At 32.2% G+C, this 17,520-nt stretch overlaps 1 protein-coding gene across 1 annotated transcript in view; it reads right to left on the minus strand.

The window, feature by feature from the left end:
• Positions 1 to 317: 317 nt before the first annotated feature.
• PUS3_3 (tRNA pseudouridine synthase 3) overlaps positions 318 to 17,520 on the minus strand; it is a 36,061-nt gene continuing 18,858 nt past the window's right edge. The window contains exons 22-30 of the mRNA XM_051209410.1: positions 16,049 to 16,328; positions 14,245 to 14,296; positions 12,380 to 12,464; positions 11,062 to 11,252; positions 9,656 to 9,753; positions 8,678 to 8,755; positions 6,098 to 6,360; positions 3,523 to 3,616; positions 318 to 813 (exon numbers count right to left, since the gene is read on the minus strand). Coding sequence (XP_051074867.1) covers positions 710 to 813; positions 3,523 to 3,616; positions 6,098 to 6,360; positions 8,678 to 8,755; positions 9,656 to 9,753; positions 11,062 to 11,252; positions 12,380 to 12,464; positions 14,245 to 14,296; positions 16,049 to 16,328 — 1,245 coding nt within the window. The 3' untranslated portion in view covers positions 318 to 709. The remainder of the gene's footprint in view (positions 814 to 3,522; positions 3,617 to 6,097; positions 6,361 to 8,677; positions 8,756 to 9,655; positions 9,754 to 11,061; positions 11,253 to 12,379; positions 12,465 to 14,244; positions 14,297 to 16,048; positions 16,329 to 17,520) is intronic.

Raw genomic sequence — 17,520 nt, forward strand, 5'->3', positions numbered from 1 at the left:
GTATTTCATCCGTAAAATTGTTGGTTGATACCCATTCTTCCATAAAAGTTCACAGTTGGAAATGAACAGCCTTTTAAGAACTGTGTCACTTTCTCCACCTAGGATGGTTCTACGAAGGGACTGGAAACGGGTCCACACGGATGACAAGGTAGATTGATAAAGTACTAATAATCGGTGTGAGACGTTATCAGTAGTACGATTTCTACAGTTTGACCACCTTAACCTCATCATACGTCGTATTATATCTAATAAGGCAGCGTCCATCTTGATGACTCAACTTGAGTGATTCTCTGTCTCTATCAGGTGTTCAGCTTTCCGTGGAATGGAAATATCTATGAGAAAAATTCATTTCCAAGTACAGCTTATTACTTTCAATTAGCATTGATGAAAATATTAAGTAACTAGCTTTCTTCTAATGTATATGAACTTTTGTAATAAACCATACCAACAACCAGTGGTCTCCCGTTTTTCAAAAAGTGTAAAACCAAAGATTTTTGAGATTGCGCATTAGAATTAGTTCGACGAAATTTAATTACTTATTGACCGTTGAACAAAGAAATAACGTTTCAAAGATAATGATATATTTATATAATAGTACACCTATCCAAACATTTATAACACAGACTAGAACATTCATCAATATCAAACCGTACAATTTTACCCCTAAGTGACATAACCCTAAAAAGCGGGTTACTAACAGGACGAACAACTAACTGAACAAGTCAGGCACAGGATGGCAGCGTAATCGAGCATTCCTCGCTTCAATCTTGGTGTTTTCTCCTTCAATATATTCTTCGATAAATTGATTAATACCTACAAACAGTTAAAAACAATAAATAGAAAAGGAACAACGAAAATCATGACTATTTTAAGAGCACATTGTTAAAATGATGAACAAATACAAATAAATTACAGCATCCGACGCTTCCTTCTAATGGCATAATTTTGACTATTTGGTTCATTCAATAGACAGAAAATTTAGTAACAAGAAAATTAAGAGATGTATATAGTTTCATAAACAAACGTTGGTGAGTGGATGCTAAATGACATGCATGATTATGCTCAAACTACCATGAAAGCGAAAGCAACAATTTTAAGCGTACGATGCCAAATATTCGACACATGGTAATGACATCTACGGTGTGCGACAATAGAAAACCATTGAGTATCCTTTGTGATCATAATAAATTGGTGGCACATTTTTGCATTATATTAGGATTATGTATTTAATAGACAGTATCTAATTCCTTCCGGAAGAAACTCAATCTTAATACAGTTCACAGTAACCTATAAATCAGCTATACATTGAAAACTCGGCATGGATATGCAAAAAACGTATGACATTTTTGATGAAAGTATAAGATGTATTTATATGCAAACAGTGTAATGCTTTAAATAACAAAATCTTATCTGCAACTTTAATGTAGCTTTGTAGTTATATGTATAACACGCCACAAATAAACAGATTTTTATCCTCGAAGCCTTCAGAATGTATAACCAGTTCGGATGCGAATGCCTCTCTCAGTAATGTCTTTAGATGTGGAAGTTGTTATAGACGCAGTATCGACATTGAGTGCGATTTATGAGCATATTCCAGAGAGGAATGGTAACGTCATTATATTCTAAGCCAATAACAACACTTGCTTCGCTAATCTCAGGCATACGAAAAGTTGCTTTGCTCATTTAGACCGATAGATGAAAGACTAAAGTGTGCAGTATGGGGTAAATACCAGTCAAAACAAGGGTCTTCAATATTATATCTCCCGTGTAGCAGCTAACAAACACTTCGTTCCTGTCACTAAAACCTACGGACAACGCGGCTCATACAGTTTTTGAGAGACATCTAAGATACGACTGTAAGCTATTTATATTTTCCATACTTAAAAACTAAGGGACTGAAGGAATCTGAAAACAAATTAAGGAATAGAGTGCGAATCGCGAAATTAGGTCGAGCAAAGTCGAGAAAGTTAACCTTTTTCTTCTGTGAAAAATTGACAGGCATTTTACAGAAATTCAAAGCATCGGCTATTTTGAGGAGCTGAAAATGAAAACTCATTGGGAGATTTAGGCTAATTCTATATAATCTTTAAACTCCACCTATTAATTCACCATCCTTGTTCCTTAACAATATCGTCTATAATTATTAACATAGTAATGATAATCTTCCCTCTCTGCTAGCATTCATTATGATTTTTTAAGAGTAGAAGAAAGTGGCGAGGGTATTGAGTTTAGCCACCAGTAGTATCATCCTCAAGAAACTAATTGCAATAGTAACGCGAACTATATTTACACATCGGCACATAACTATGGAAGAAGCGTTAAGATAAGACTTATAATATCAAGGATATTAAAAACTGACATTAACTGGAGAGCCATTAACTCTTATTTCGATAATAATTGTGTTACTTACGCCTGTTACTCCTCGTGAGGGAGCATAGGCCGCTCACTAGCATTCTCCATCCAACCCTGTCTTGGGCAATCCTTTCTAGCTCCGTCCAGTTGTAATTCATCGTTTTCATATCTGCTTCTATTATCCGACGCAATGTGTTCTTTGGCCTTCCTCTTTTTCGCTTCCCTTCAGGATTCCAAGTTAGGGCTTGCCGAGTGATGCAGTTTGACGATTTGCGTAATGTATGTCCTATCCATTTCCATCTTCTTTTCCTAATTTCTTCTTCAGCTGGAAGTTGGTTTGTTCTCTCCCAAAGAAGGCTATTGTTGATGGTATCCGGCCAATGGATGTTGAGTATCTTGCGTAGACAGTTATTTATAAATACTTGTACTTTCTTGAGTGTGGTTGTTGTAGTTCTCCAAGTTTCAGCTCCATACATTAGAACTGCCTTGACGTTCGTATTGAAGATTCTGACTTCGATATTGGTTGAAAGTTGTTTTGAGTTCCAAATGTTCTTCAATAGTAGGAATGCTGTCCTTGCTTTATCGATCCTCGCCTTTACGTCTGCATCGGATCCTACTTGCTTTCTACTGATGGATGCTAAAAGGTAATATTCGGTCTGATCATCATCTAAATCAGATTTTGTCCGGTGAGACATTCAATAGACTCAACGCTGCACATCGTAACTAAACTCAAACCTATTATTCATTTTGTATTGTTGATTTGAATATTCTCATTGATGTTTAGGACTACAATTGATCAGTCTCTTATGGGCATATATGAATCCTGTACGGATTGCCTCGATACTGCCTTAAATCACAAGCATAATAAGTAAAGATGGATGGTGGCTAGCATTGGAACTCTAGGATGCAGGTACATTTGGCTGACGAGTCCCAAATAGGATGAAACGCATGTCCTGGATTTCACTGCTAACCACCACCCATCAAACCTATTATGTTACTCTTTTTCTACAGCAACTAATTCTTATGTTTATTGATACCGCTGTAAGCATAACAAAGTTAATGATATAAAAATTTCGTGAAACATGAATACTTTTCAATTAAGTTACCGTAAAGTCACCTACAAACGACCTTTTTATCATGAAAAATATCTCAACAATCTGATTTACTCACTTGGATGTTGAAACAATTTTTCTCCATCCATGTTAACATAATATGTTCCAGTATAGTACCAACCTTGTGGAAGAGGATATAAATGATACCTTTCCTTAAACATAAATGGTGAATAAATATTCTTAAACGGTAATGAAACACTGATGTGAACATTAAAAAACAATGAGTTTTGTAAAAGTTTATTGTGTATTCAGAAATAACAACGCAGAAGTGTAGCAACTTTTATCACAGTCCTATGAAAAAGTATTCATACTGTTAAACAAATATTATTGATTCTAGCAGAATCTTTGTCCTTGCTCTTTTCAAAATGATAAAGGGAACTATGTGTATGAAATATTATTGAACCTGATAGCTTGTGATAAATGTGTCGGTTTTAATTATAAAGATATGTTTTTTTATAAGTACGTGTGATCTTATATACATGTACTTTTACTACTCGTGTCTGTATTAGTTGTATTTATGTATTTTATTATGTTTACTTTGTACGTGTCTGTATTGTTTACAACATTCACTATATATACGAATTATACATAAGTTTTTAGTGGCCCCATATCTGACTCCAATTAAATCGTACGACGTTGACGATGCGTCCACCATTTGAGTGCCTCTGGATCTGACTTCAATAAGATCATGTGATTGATTGCTATTGAAATATGCATATGTCGGCTGTCCTCTTATATTTCATCGACTTAAATCGTGTTAGCGTATAACGGAATTTAATAAATCAAATACGAGGATGGATGCTTGAATACGTATATTTTGTACACTCGTTGATGGGGACAGACAATCAGAGAATCGCAGCGAATGAAGCGAAGAAGATAAAGCGAAGCAAAACAAGAGGACGAGTAGTGGAAATGGAATGTGAGTCAAACGTTAATCGATATTTTTAGTCACACAAAATAAGCCACAGATATGTGATGAGTAGGATAAGATGTACACACATGCGCTCATATAAAAACGGTCAAGGTTGGTAAGTGAATAGTTAACAAGGTCAAAACGTGACTCAAGGAGAATAGATAAATTGGACTGTGCAGAAGTTAGAATAAGTTGTATGGGCTTAACATAGTAACTGACACTACAAGTTCACTAAAAGACTTACATTTTGATTGCGCTGTTACTGCATCTCCAATTTATGTTTATCTGACTCACATTCACAGTTTGTCTGCAGATATATCATTCCTGCTAACATCTAGTACTTCGACTATTGGTTTACTGTTGTATTGACGTGTAAAGTGGTAAGGATGCATAGGAAGATTAATATGGGATATATGTGCATTTCATCATGAGCATGATTCATGATGAATTGTAGTCACTTAAGGATTACATTAGTATACGTTGACGAATTTCACTGTTTTCTGAATACTCTGAACTGAACTACCTAAAGCTTAGATGTGCTCAACCACTTCAACCTTATTGACGACAATAAACGTCTCTTGTAAAACAATTAGAAGATAAAAACGAATGTCCGAGATTATTTTTTTTCAGTATCTTCTAAATGAAGAAACTGTCGAGAAACAGAATACGTAGTTTGAATATCTTTGTTAAGGTAGACTAACCGTCATAATTTTATGTAATTAGGATACCGTTTTTTGATTTAAGATATGAAAAATGAGTTTTTAAATGTTTTCTTATTTTTAACGGGAACTGAATAAAGAAATGTTGAAAGATCATGTGACTTATTAAACCATTCAGTATGTTTAAAGTGTTTATTTTATCAACCCCTTTTATATGAATGAGTTTTTCATTACACACCAATGCTGATTGGAAAAAGACGTATTCACCAGACGAGTCTCAAGTAAAATGAAAAATAAGTCCTGGAATCAGCTTGTCGAAAAATTAATTTGTGTAACTGTTGAATCTTTAATAAATGAACATTCTGTAGTTGGACTGTCTTTGGAGTGATTATTATAGAATATTCTAGGCTATTCCTTTACGCTTCATAAATTGCACGGTTATATCAATTTGTTACATTTCTAGAGTGTGTAATTAGTAAACTATCCAATTAATCGTCATATCTAAACTTCCAATTTAACACTCGGTAACTTAACAGCGTTTTCAGTTTACTAGGAAGTACGGATAATGTAGCTTATGCTTGGAGTCGGGTTTAATTGAAGCTGATCTTTAGACTGCATCTCTAATAATTCCATTGGTTAGTGGAGCTGAAATATTTTACCTTCGTTCATTCCTATGAAGGAAGTTGAAAGTTTTCGTGTTCACAATAAACGACTTCTTAAATATACAAGATAGTATGGTAGAACTATTTACATTTAATAACAATTCAATTAAGTGTTACGAATCCATTGATCAGTTCTAATAATCTAATAGATAAAACAAACTGATCAGTATATATACTCCTTGTTGTTTTTCCTTATTTGTAACATCTTCATAATGAGTTGCTGATGTATCTCTATTGTGCGAGTATATATCTACTTTTTCGTTTATTCTTGAAATGGTATTTCCACAATTCTACCGCTCTGGCAGCAATCAACATTATCATAAAAGTCACAATTATAATTATAAAAGAAGGTATTATGTGTACTAAACACATACAATCATAATTTATATAATTACTTACATGAATTTTATTGAAGTCTTCTTCAGTTAAATCTGATCTTTTTATAAGTTCTCTAGGTTTCTCATGTTTAGCTATTGTTTCTCTAATCCAATTAGCAAATAAATTATTTAATTCATTTGAATTTTCCATATTATTTGATGAGTCTGCTATTGTACAAGTTAACCAGTAAGGTTTGTCTTTTCTATTTGACTTTTTATTTACTTGATATAAACAATTGATACCCGACAAGGTTACATAGTCCAATTCATAGAGTTTCGATGAATCTAAAAATATTAAATTAACCAAATAGATTACATGAGTGTTGTAAATTACATCTTGTACAAGTTCATTATTTTTCTGTTATATCCCGATGAGAATAATGAATGGTAACTTTTGGGATCCATTTATGGACCAATACTATACGTATATTTTTGTCGTATACTTGTTAAATAACTAAACTTTTCATATTTGTGTTTCTCTTATCATAAGCTTTATTTTGACCTATGAACTGTTATTATATGATTTAGCATTCTCGAGTTATACCCAGTTTGCCAATTACTACCTCCCACATTGACAGCCGCTTTTGGCTAAATCTTGTACAAATGTTGTTTCTTATTTCACGGTTCGATGTGGTTTGTCTGGTTGGTATATAAACCCAGTATGTTTGAAATATCGCAGAGGCTGAGATTGGTATTCTGGACTTAACAGGCTGGGCTAGGCGGGAATCAGGACCGATAAGCACTCTAAACTGCTCGTACGGGTTTTGTCCGTCATTGGTCCGGTCGATAATTCACTGTTCTCTAATTGGCGGTATCATTACGTTATACATTTATAGGGGCACAAATCCACAAGATAGAATATTTTCTATTCTTGGTTTCTTCTCATCAAATTAAATAAAGAACCTCTTAGGTATAGCGAAAATCATAAGGATTTAAGTCAACGCTGATTATTCATTTCTCATTGTTTATTTGAATCTTACCCATTGATGTTTAGGACTGAAATTAATCAGTCTCTTATTGGCACATATGCATCCTGTGCGGATGGTTTTGATATTATCTTAAGTCACTAACATTATAAGCTAGCCACTATTCATCGTTGTTTATAACTCTGATTATTATTTTCAAAAGCTGTTTAAAATAACCTCATCCTAACCTTTCGTATCTCTTATCAACTGCTTAAATATTTAACCTGATTATTACCATACACAACCAAGATTATTTTCCAAAAAATACTCGTCAGGTATTTAGTTTTAATTGATTGTTTTAATAAGTTTACTCCTTTAAGTTTGACCCATATCCTGAGTCAAACATATTTGCTCATATTACGGTTAGGATTAAAACAATCATCTTCCTATCAATTTTAACTTAATATTTATGTATCTATATCACTCTTATTATTGACACACAAATTGCCTTGATTAGTCGAATGTTTCTTTATTTATGTATACAACTAGTGTTGTATATTAGAATAAGATATATGAAAGTGTATGCGCATTGCTGAAGAGTCCCAGAATACGACGAAACTGCCGTCCAGTGTTTCCAGGTTTTCTATGGTGGTCTAGCTTGAATTGACTCATGATCTTAACTATTGAAAATAATAGTGTTTGCTAAAATATCTTGTTCATATCTTCCAGTTTTTTTCTGACTTTAAAACTAAATTTTTAACTTTATTTATGTCGATGGTTTCACAAATATCAGATGGATTATAACTTTTAAACTAATTTAGTATAGTGAACCACGTGATTTCATTTTGTAAGTAGTATTTGTGATGGACCGATATTAATTAAGGTACGATTGATTTTCGGTTTTACGATTATCAAAATGGTAAAGCATTTCTATAAAAGATGAGACAATTGTTAAACTCAATGTGAACATGGATTCTATTTGAAGAGAATTATGTTAATAAATGTAGAAAAGAACAAATTATCTTTCTAGATTGAACTTGGCTCTTAAATAAGGAATAAAAACAAATTATGTAATATACATTTGATTGGATGAAATGTTAATTTAATTGTATATCCTATATGTCATTGAGAATAGACATAGCAGCAAATCTATCAACCTTTTTAATGTATCATATTAAACTATTTATTATCAAGAAGTTTTTGTTACTTGGAGATATTTATCAAGACTTGTGTACCTCTACGTGTGATATCTTATCTCAACGAATCACTAATATATTTGAGTTAATACTACTTGCCAATTTGATATCTTTCTCGATATTCTTAGCCTCCTTAATTTTGAACAGTTTGGACTAATTTATATACAGGTCATAATTCATTAAATCCTGTTACTTGTTGTGGTTTAGTTACAGTTGCGTTATTTGGAAAGTATATTTTATTTTGGTATCACTTCTTACAGGGTAATCAATGCTTAAACACTACAGGAATCGAGATTTGTAAATTTCTGTTGTTAACCTTGTTTCTTATGATAGTGCAATAATATTCCAGAGAATTGGTGTATTTTGATCTCCAGATCTCTTATGATATTCAATCGTTCAGCTAGAATTCCTGAAAGTATTCTGTATATATCGTGTTAATAGACAAGCATCTTAGAGCTTACTAATGAAAATAGCTAGGTTATGAGATTACAATGAACTTACCGTCTACAAAAGCGATTTGTCCACATAATGTGTAGATATTTCCATGAAAAGGCCATGGTTTTAAGTCTTTAAATATGCCTTTAGTGAGATAGAAAGGAAGGATTATCAGACTATTCACTTTCGTTAATAATCCATTTAAAGCACAGAAACTGATAATAAAATTTATCCTTAAAAGCTTCAAAATTTCCAACACACTAAAACACAGATACATGAATGATGAATATTCTCAACAGATGTTACAGTTATGCATCCAGTGGAGCAAGTCAACTATGAGGGAAATACATTTCTCAAAATTATAGCACATGAGCTTAGCATTGTTGGTAAAATGGTAAAAAATTATAAATGGTAATCGACAATGTCAACTTGAATCAGTTTATAGGTTAATTGGAATTTTGAGATTAATCGGAATAAATATGGACAATATAGGCTGAGAGAAATAACTCAATTACAAATCAGATAAAATATTTGACCGAGGATTATGTGATGCATAAGGTTATGAATTAAGTAGGAAAAATTAAAGTGCGGTGAGTCTTGGCTAAATTCGTTATGTGTTTACAAGATTCTTAATAATAATAGTAATGGTAACAATGATACAAAGATATGTGAACAGTAATGCCAATAATATTCTGCTTCTGGTTTCTAATGTTCTTTCGAACTAAAGTTTATTGATCACAGTGTATAAAACTTTATAAAACATCATTTCCAGAGTGCGAGTGGAATTCAAATGACGAACTGTTCATATGAGTTAGGAAACTAATAAATCACAACCTTAAATACTTAATTTCTCTTATTGTCATATAAGAGGAACAATCTAAGTGTAAATAATCTTAACTTTAAAATAATAATGTTGGAACGTAGATGCATAAACTTCACCGGTTGTTAGTGTGGAAGTCAGACGTTTTTGAAGGAATTACACAATTTCCACCCTTTCAAACATTTTGAACTATAAAGACGCTATTAATCAAGTGTAACACTCACCATTCAAAGCATTCATCAATAACTTTCGATCAAGTTGTCGATTAAAATGTAGTGTTATATTGCGTAATCTGGGGGAAGGTGGAGTGAGAGTACAAAGACTGAAATTTGAGAAAGAAGAGTGAATGAAATTATTGATTTTATTACAGTTGAAAATTTCTAAAAAAACTTTTTTCAGTTTTATTTCTCTTTAACTTTAAACTTTCATCAGCTGCATTTTTATTGTTAACTAGTAAGAAAGTAAATGAGTTTACTACAGTCTGTAATTTAATAGATACTTGTTTCCAAAGAAAACTATGAAGGATAATTTGATTTAGATTACCTGTAAGGTTCCATTGAAGAAGAAATTTAGAATGACAAAAGCATTATTAGTGAAAATTGAATTTGATAAAGTAACAAAATTCTAAAACTAATAAACAAGACAAAGTAACTAATTTTAAAGAGACAATAGAGTGTCAAACAACTGCTTATCGTTCATGAATCCATTAGTAACACAAATTTCAATATTATTTATTATGAACGTCGAAACATTGAGTCAAATAAAACTGAAGTACAAAAAAATCTTTAAACAAAAGCATAATTTGAGAATGATTCTTATTTGTTTTGTCTATTATTTGGTATAATTTGACAATCAGTATTCAATCTTGTCATATAATACTATTAATTTATAAGTAGCATTAAGCAGAGGATGATGAAAAAAAAGAAATTTATCCATTTTAATATACTTTTGCTGACGGGTTAATGATAACATTAATAAGTTTATATTCTATAGTGAAATTTCAACAGTTAAAAGAATATATCTATGGGACAGGTTTAAACTAAAGACAATGCACTTAAAACCTATATGAAACTAATCATATTAGTTTCGTTGTTATTTCCCACGTTATGAGATAGCAACGTGTTTAGATCGGTGATCAGATAGTCATTTACAAATGATTATTAGCTCTATCTAGCAAACATTAGATTTAAGAACAATTTACAAAATTTTGTTCACTCAACATTATATGTAACATAATTCTACTTGTATGCAAAGATGAATAGTGGCTAACCATCGAATCCAGGACGCGCGTTTCGTCCTGTTTTGGACTCGTTAGCTGGATATACCTTCACCTCAGAGTTGATGTTCACTCTGGGGCTCGAACCCAGTACCGTTCACTTCAAACGCCATCGCGTTATCCACTTAGCTTCTGAGTCCTAATAGCCAATTGCTTGTGCAATGGGGTGAAGTTCAAATTCACTTGTTTGCTAGAATAAATGCTAACAAAATATTCATTCAGCTTTAAACTCATTGAATTTCGGATATTCCTTTAAATAAAAGTCCAAATTTTCAACATGTTATTTTTTTTGGAAGTGGTTTAATTTTTCACAAGAAAAGTTTATTATTATTGTATTAGTGACAGATTTATTACCTTGGGTAAGATAACAAACGTGCACGTTGCAATGTTGGATTTGAAAATTCGTTTTCATCCATTAGTGCTTCAAGTGTATGACTATTTTCAGTTTTCCCATCTGGGATGAATAGATGACTCAAACGTGGATTGACTGAATGTAAGAGTTCCTCAATTTCAGTAAATGGTACACCCATTTTGGTAGCATTCACCTAGTAGAAAAGGTAGATAAGATGGTATGGTAGCCTAATAGTACATTAATTAAAAAACAAACATCAATGGAAGAAAGATGTGTTCTTCTGATATGGACATTTTAATTACACGTGTACCTTTGAGAAAGACCATAAACATCTTATATCACTATCTCTCTTTGAAAAACTCACTATTTACTCGTTAAATAATTCTCAAAGATAATCCAATTTATAATTGAATGTATTTTTTTAAACAGGTTAGTGTTGTCATAATTCTTCATTTAGGATTCATACTGAGTGATTTGCTCACGTCATAGGTTAAAGATTTCGGCAGTAGACTCAGTTAAAAATATGTTTTCACAAACGATATGCGATTAACATTATAATCACGTGTAACAAAATAGAAGGTGCGAATTTGTTATTAAGGAAATCTAACACTTCAAAATCATATTGCTCTTTCCAGTAAAGGGGAGAGGAAATATGAGTCTATTCCTCTAAGATAAAATGCCTGTTAGTCGAAAAGAAAATGGTTTAATCAACCTATAGAAAACCTACACAGACAAAACTGTGTCTTAGTTTTCACAGTAACTGTTCAGTTCGATACAAAGGAGGTTTGATTAAAAGCTTATTGATTGTATCTGGACAAATGATACTAATGAAAATGAGGCAAAGCCACTGAAAGAAGCACTTATAAAGAATGAATATCCATCAAAGTTCATAAACCGATAGAAAGAATGAAGTGTGTTGGGATCTATTATACTTCTAGAGTCTCAAAAAGCTAACTACATCTCTCTACCATTGCCTGATGAGTCAAATGGTCGTATTGTAAAACCATGGCCAGGAGCAATTACCAGTAAAATATACTATGCAATCAGTTTCATTACTATTGAAAAAAGTAACATTTATGCTTCACTTAAAACATAAATAGCATGTGAACAAACACGTCACATGTCATTGTATTTACTAGTTTACACGTATGTATGGACATACATGAAGAAGTAGGAGAACACATAAAAATGGTGATTTAGAACACCTTTCATCTAGAGATATCAATTTGTCATCAGTTGTTACGCAGCGACAAGATAGAAATTAAAAGGTGTGAAAGTGCTCATTTAGCAATTAAAATTTCTAGTGTAATAGTTGTATACCTGGTTAGATTTTGCAGGTCCTGTTAACAGTAGATAGTTTGTCCATCCTTCAGCAATCAATTCTAGGACACCTGGAAACGTCATTCTATAAAATATAAGTATGGATTTACAAAACGTGTTAAAAAAAATCATTTATATGATCGCCTTGACAATTGATTAAACAATAAAACAATTGGTTTACAGATCATAGACAATGAACATTATATTTACTTTGTTTAGCTTATGTAAACTTTTCAATTTTAATTTTGTTTTCATATTAATAACTCATTTCATTAACAAAGGAACGTCGAGAGCATAGTGTATTCCGCTCTTTAGTTAAAGCTAGTAATTATACTATTATCAAGTTAATAGAACATAAAGAGTAAAAATTGTTGATAAGCAAAAGGCTTAAGTTAAGTAGAAAAGTTTTAGTTAATGGTAAGTAAAAAGTTACGCAACCATATAGGTACTATTATAAAATTGCAAACTAAATATTCTACTAAATAAACAAATACTATAGAACAGTTCAGACTTATCAGTATATCTGACAGACAGATGATCATTTTTTTATTTTATAATATTGAGAGTTTATAGTCATAACAATCTGGTTAATACATCTTCATGTTTCTATGATCTAATTTACACATACTGAAATCACTGTGAGTTATCCAGTAAAAATTGAGACCGACTTGAAATAATGTGAAATATACTTTATTTATTTGTGATAAATCAGTATTATCAATATTAGTGCTGTTTAAATAACTATTTGGATGAAAGAAGCTAGAATATTCATTATTTTTTCTCAAAAACTATCGATGAGTGAAGAAATCATTTCATACTACCTTAGTTCTCAACTCTTACTGAATTCAAAGTCAAATAGGGTTAAACAAAAGATTTGACATCAAACTAATAGTCATATTTTTGATTGAGATCATGAACCGATTGATGTTATACCACCATTGAAAACCTGGAAGCACTGGACGGCCGTTTTGTCCTATTGTGGGACTCCTCAGCAGTGCGCATCCACGATCCCGCTCGCGGGATTCGAACCCAGGGCCTTCAGTCTCGCGCGCAAACGCCTAATCTACTGAACAAAGCGGCCTTTCAGTGCTTCCAGGTTTTCAGTGTTGGTCTAATATCAACCGGTTCATGATCTCAATCAAAAACTTAACAACCTCCACAACCCCTAAACCGATAATAGTCATATATCTGATTCAGAAGAATCGGACTTAAAACCCCGATAAATTTCCATCATCGATTGTATTTTAGGATTAATAAGAAAATAGTGAAGTTAATATTATTTTATTTTTATTCATTAATATAAACTGTAGACTAAAAGTCTTCAAGTAAGGATAATTCTTCAGATATATTGAATTTATGTATGAGACCACAAAATTGATAAATAAAAATACGCATGGGGATTTGTGGAGATTGTAGTATTTTCACGGTTTAATTCAAATGTCCATCAGTGACCAATGAAGTCCAATCCGTGTGGGATGTGAGACAGTTATCTACATCAGACAATGGATGAACGGTCGTGCAAGAGCACGGATCGATTGAAGTTAAATATTAACATCGTTGTATGCCGGCTCAGTGGTCTAGAGATTAAGTGTTCGCGCGAGACCAAAGGTCGTGGTTTCGAGTCCCGAATGCAAAATTGTGGATACACACTGCCGAGGAGTCTCATGCTAGGACGAAATGGACATTCAGTGCTTCCACTTTTTCAATGGTGGTCTAACATCAATCGGTTCATGATCTCAATCAAAAAAATAATCCATTAAATATAAGATTTCTGTTAATCAAATATATTTATAGATTTAGAAAAGAGCTGAATGAATAGATCTCAAACAAAGTGAACATGTTAATCTTAAGTATATGATGAATACCTTCCATTATCCATAATGGCCATTCGTAAATCAACACATGTGGCGACACAACCTATCAAGAAATAACAAGAAGTGGAGAAACTTGATAACAAACATGAACTTAATCAAAATAGTTCAGTCTAATTAGACAGTTATTTTCTGTCATATTAAAATAGTAGTATGCCAGTTTAAATGATTAAAACTAATTAATGGCAGATGCTGCACTTTTTGAACTTTTAACGTCAGTGATTTGCAGTTAGAATTTTAAATAGAGAGTTAATTATGTAAAATATCTTTTCAAATGTTAATCTAGATTATCATAATTATTTACATTTGTGTGACGATTATTTTAGTTTTAAAATGAACTATCGGTCAGTGTGTCTTACAAAGAGATTAGCATCTTTGAACAGGTCTTTTTGTGAGAAAAACTAGACAAACCGTGTATATCGTCAGCTTGTGCCATATTATAGCAGCGCATCTATGACTCTTGTTTGGTCAATGCGAGACGCTCGATGAAATTGAGTTATTCAGAAGTCTCGACTACTACGTTAATGTTTATTTACATAATGAACACATAAACTACCAAACTTCGTTATAAAAACTCAGCAAAGCATCATACAGTATTTTAAACAAGTCATATACACATCTGAAGTAGGTTAGTTAACTGCCAGGATAAAGATTGACTAGACTGCCCGTATTATTGAAGTAGTAAAGATAAACGATTACGTATGTTGGTATCATTACCAAGGTTTGATTTGATAATTTTGAATCAATTGAGCATTGGGTAGGTTGTTATAAATAAATAATATATTTGTAATATCCCAATGAGTAGAATATTTATTCTCTGAAGTGACTTACACTAAGTCACGAAACGTCAGAAAATCTAATTTTTGATTACGTATGTTATTTACCATATGAGAAAAATATGTCAAAATCTCTGAATCGGATCCCTAACAAAGATGAGATCAGTGCAAGTTTCAAGCGTACATTTTACACTGGAAAATCATACTAACGTAATCTATCAAATTAAGTTAATTTACAGCACCCCAGCAGTGTCAGAATGAATGTCAGAACACAGGTATCAAGTTACATTTACAGAGTCAAACCTTACTGCAATAAGTATTCCTGGGAAAAGAAGTTATTGCTACACAAGAGCAAAAAAACCCATATCAGACTGGAAAAATACCTAATATAGAGTGTGGGAAGAGTTATAAATTATCGTATCCACGTCCATCAAATAAACACTCCATGAATGAAAAACGAATTATTTAGAACACATGCGTGTTATTTAAACAGTAGGTCTACATTTGCATTAGAGAAGGATAAAATTATGACAAACGAAAAAAACCTCGGGCGTGTAAAGTGTGAACTGTCATCTAAAAAAACAATACTGTGTGCTACATAAAATGAACAAATAAGCACAGAATTATACTCAACCACAGTCCTGAAGGTACCAAGTTGTAGAAAATGAGTAATTAATAAGGTACTGTACAATGGTGAATATTGTCATGAAACAAAAAGATTTGTGGATTGTTTCATTTTGTTAAATTCATACAAACGATATTAGTTTTTGCTGACCAAGGTTTAATAACTTTACTTGTTAGGTCTGATAGATATATTCTGTGTAATATTAAGAGAGCTATATGCTTTTAAGCAACAACTAACGATTAACTAAATCGTCAACTTTAACCGGAAGATAATCGATACTGAATATATCATACCCGAAAACTAATGGACTGATATACAGTTCCAGTAGTATATGTTATGTTCAGCATTAGTTTCAAAGGGATTTACATCTAAAAGCTGTGGTATAATGTGGACTAACCAATTTTAATCAACGTAGTATTTTCGTTTACTTCAATTTTTTGATGTAGTTCAGCAATTGATGCCAAAATCTCCCTTGATCCAATTATATCCGGGCATAATAAAATACCATGACACCTTGGTTTCAATCCATTGCCGTTATTAATTTTACATTGTATTTCACAGTATTTCAGCAAAGCATTATGTAAAGATGTTGTAATTTCATCGGAATTATCTGGTTTTATTTCAATCCATTCAATACATTCTTTTACAAAGTTTAAAATATTTACTACAACTAGTTCCTTTTAATTGAAAGAAAAACAATACGAAAACAAACACTTGTAACTCCAAAACATGTTAATTACTGGTGTAATGTTTAAAAGACTTAATCTGATAGTTACCATCGAGAATTCAAACTTATGATTTTTATCTAAGCACTATTGATCGAGTTGTCAGTATCTAATGCATATAAACAATAGGTGTTCTATATTCTCACCAAAAAACGAACGAGTTCTTTTTAGAAAAGTATTATCACTCTAGTTGTATAGTATCAGACTAATGATTCACATATTAACGTTTCTAACCATGGTTAAACTGTATATTTTTACTAAGATCCTTTTTACAGTCTAGGTTAACACTTTGTGGTGTATGTGCCTTATGTCAACATAAGTAGTATATAACACCAATCAGAAGTGGAAGGCCTGATAGCAGAAGGTTGGGAAGATGGAATTGAAGAGAACGAGAAAATAGAGTAATTTTTATAGCAATGAAGGAATAATGAAGTTCGAGACAATTGATAGAGCATTCGCAAACGAAGTATTGAATGCATAGTTTTCACATTAGATGAAAGAACCATGTCATTTCATACTAAAATACATTGGATTGTCACCATCTGTGTTCTCGTTCACAACAACTTAGCTCTAGTTAGGGTAATCGGAGTAATGTTACCCAGTTATTCATTGTGAAGAGTATTAAAGGTCTAAGTAGAAATCTCATATTGCTATAAAGTATTTGTTAATCACATATAACGTAAAATTTTGGGAAAAAGTTATATAGTAATCAGAATACCAATTATGATTTAAACTTTTGGAGACTTGTTAGTGACCTAACAAAATTCAAACGATTTCTGAATTAGGTATTTCTTAAATTCCTAAGATAGCTTTGTGTTATCCCAGGCACTACAAATTTAACAATAATATAAGGCTCTTTCTATTTGACTTTAGATTTGACACATTTGTACTTTCACATCACTGAAGGACTTCAATTAAGTAGCCGTTAAAAATCTGGAAGCATTGGGCACGAGTTTTGTTCTAGTATGGATCTTCATAGTGGTAAACATCCACTAACCCATGGATGCAGACTATCTGGTTGGGGTTTGCGTGACTATCGTAACCAATGGTTGAATGATTTGGGTGACATGGCTCAGAATCGATCACAATGGTGTATGTGCATACACGTTTTGTTTTCCCTTAAACTGTCAGATTAAAATTACTT

Source organism: Schistosoma haematobium, chromosome 1 (assembly GCF_000699445.3).
Source record: "Schistosoma haematobium chromosome 1, whole genome shotgun sequence".
Classification (NCBI taxonomy): domain Eukaryota; kingdom Metazoa; phylum Platyhelminthes; class Trematoda; order Strigeidida; family Schistosomatidae; genus Schistosoma; species Schistosoma haematobium.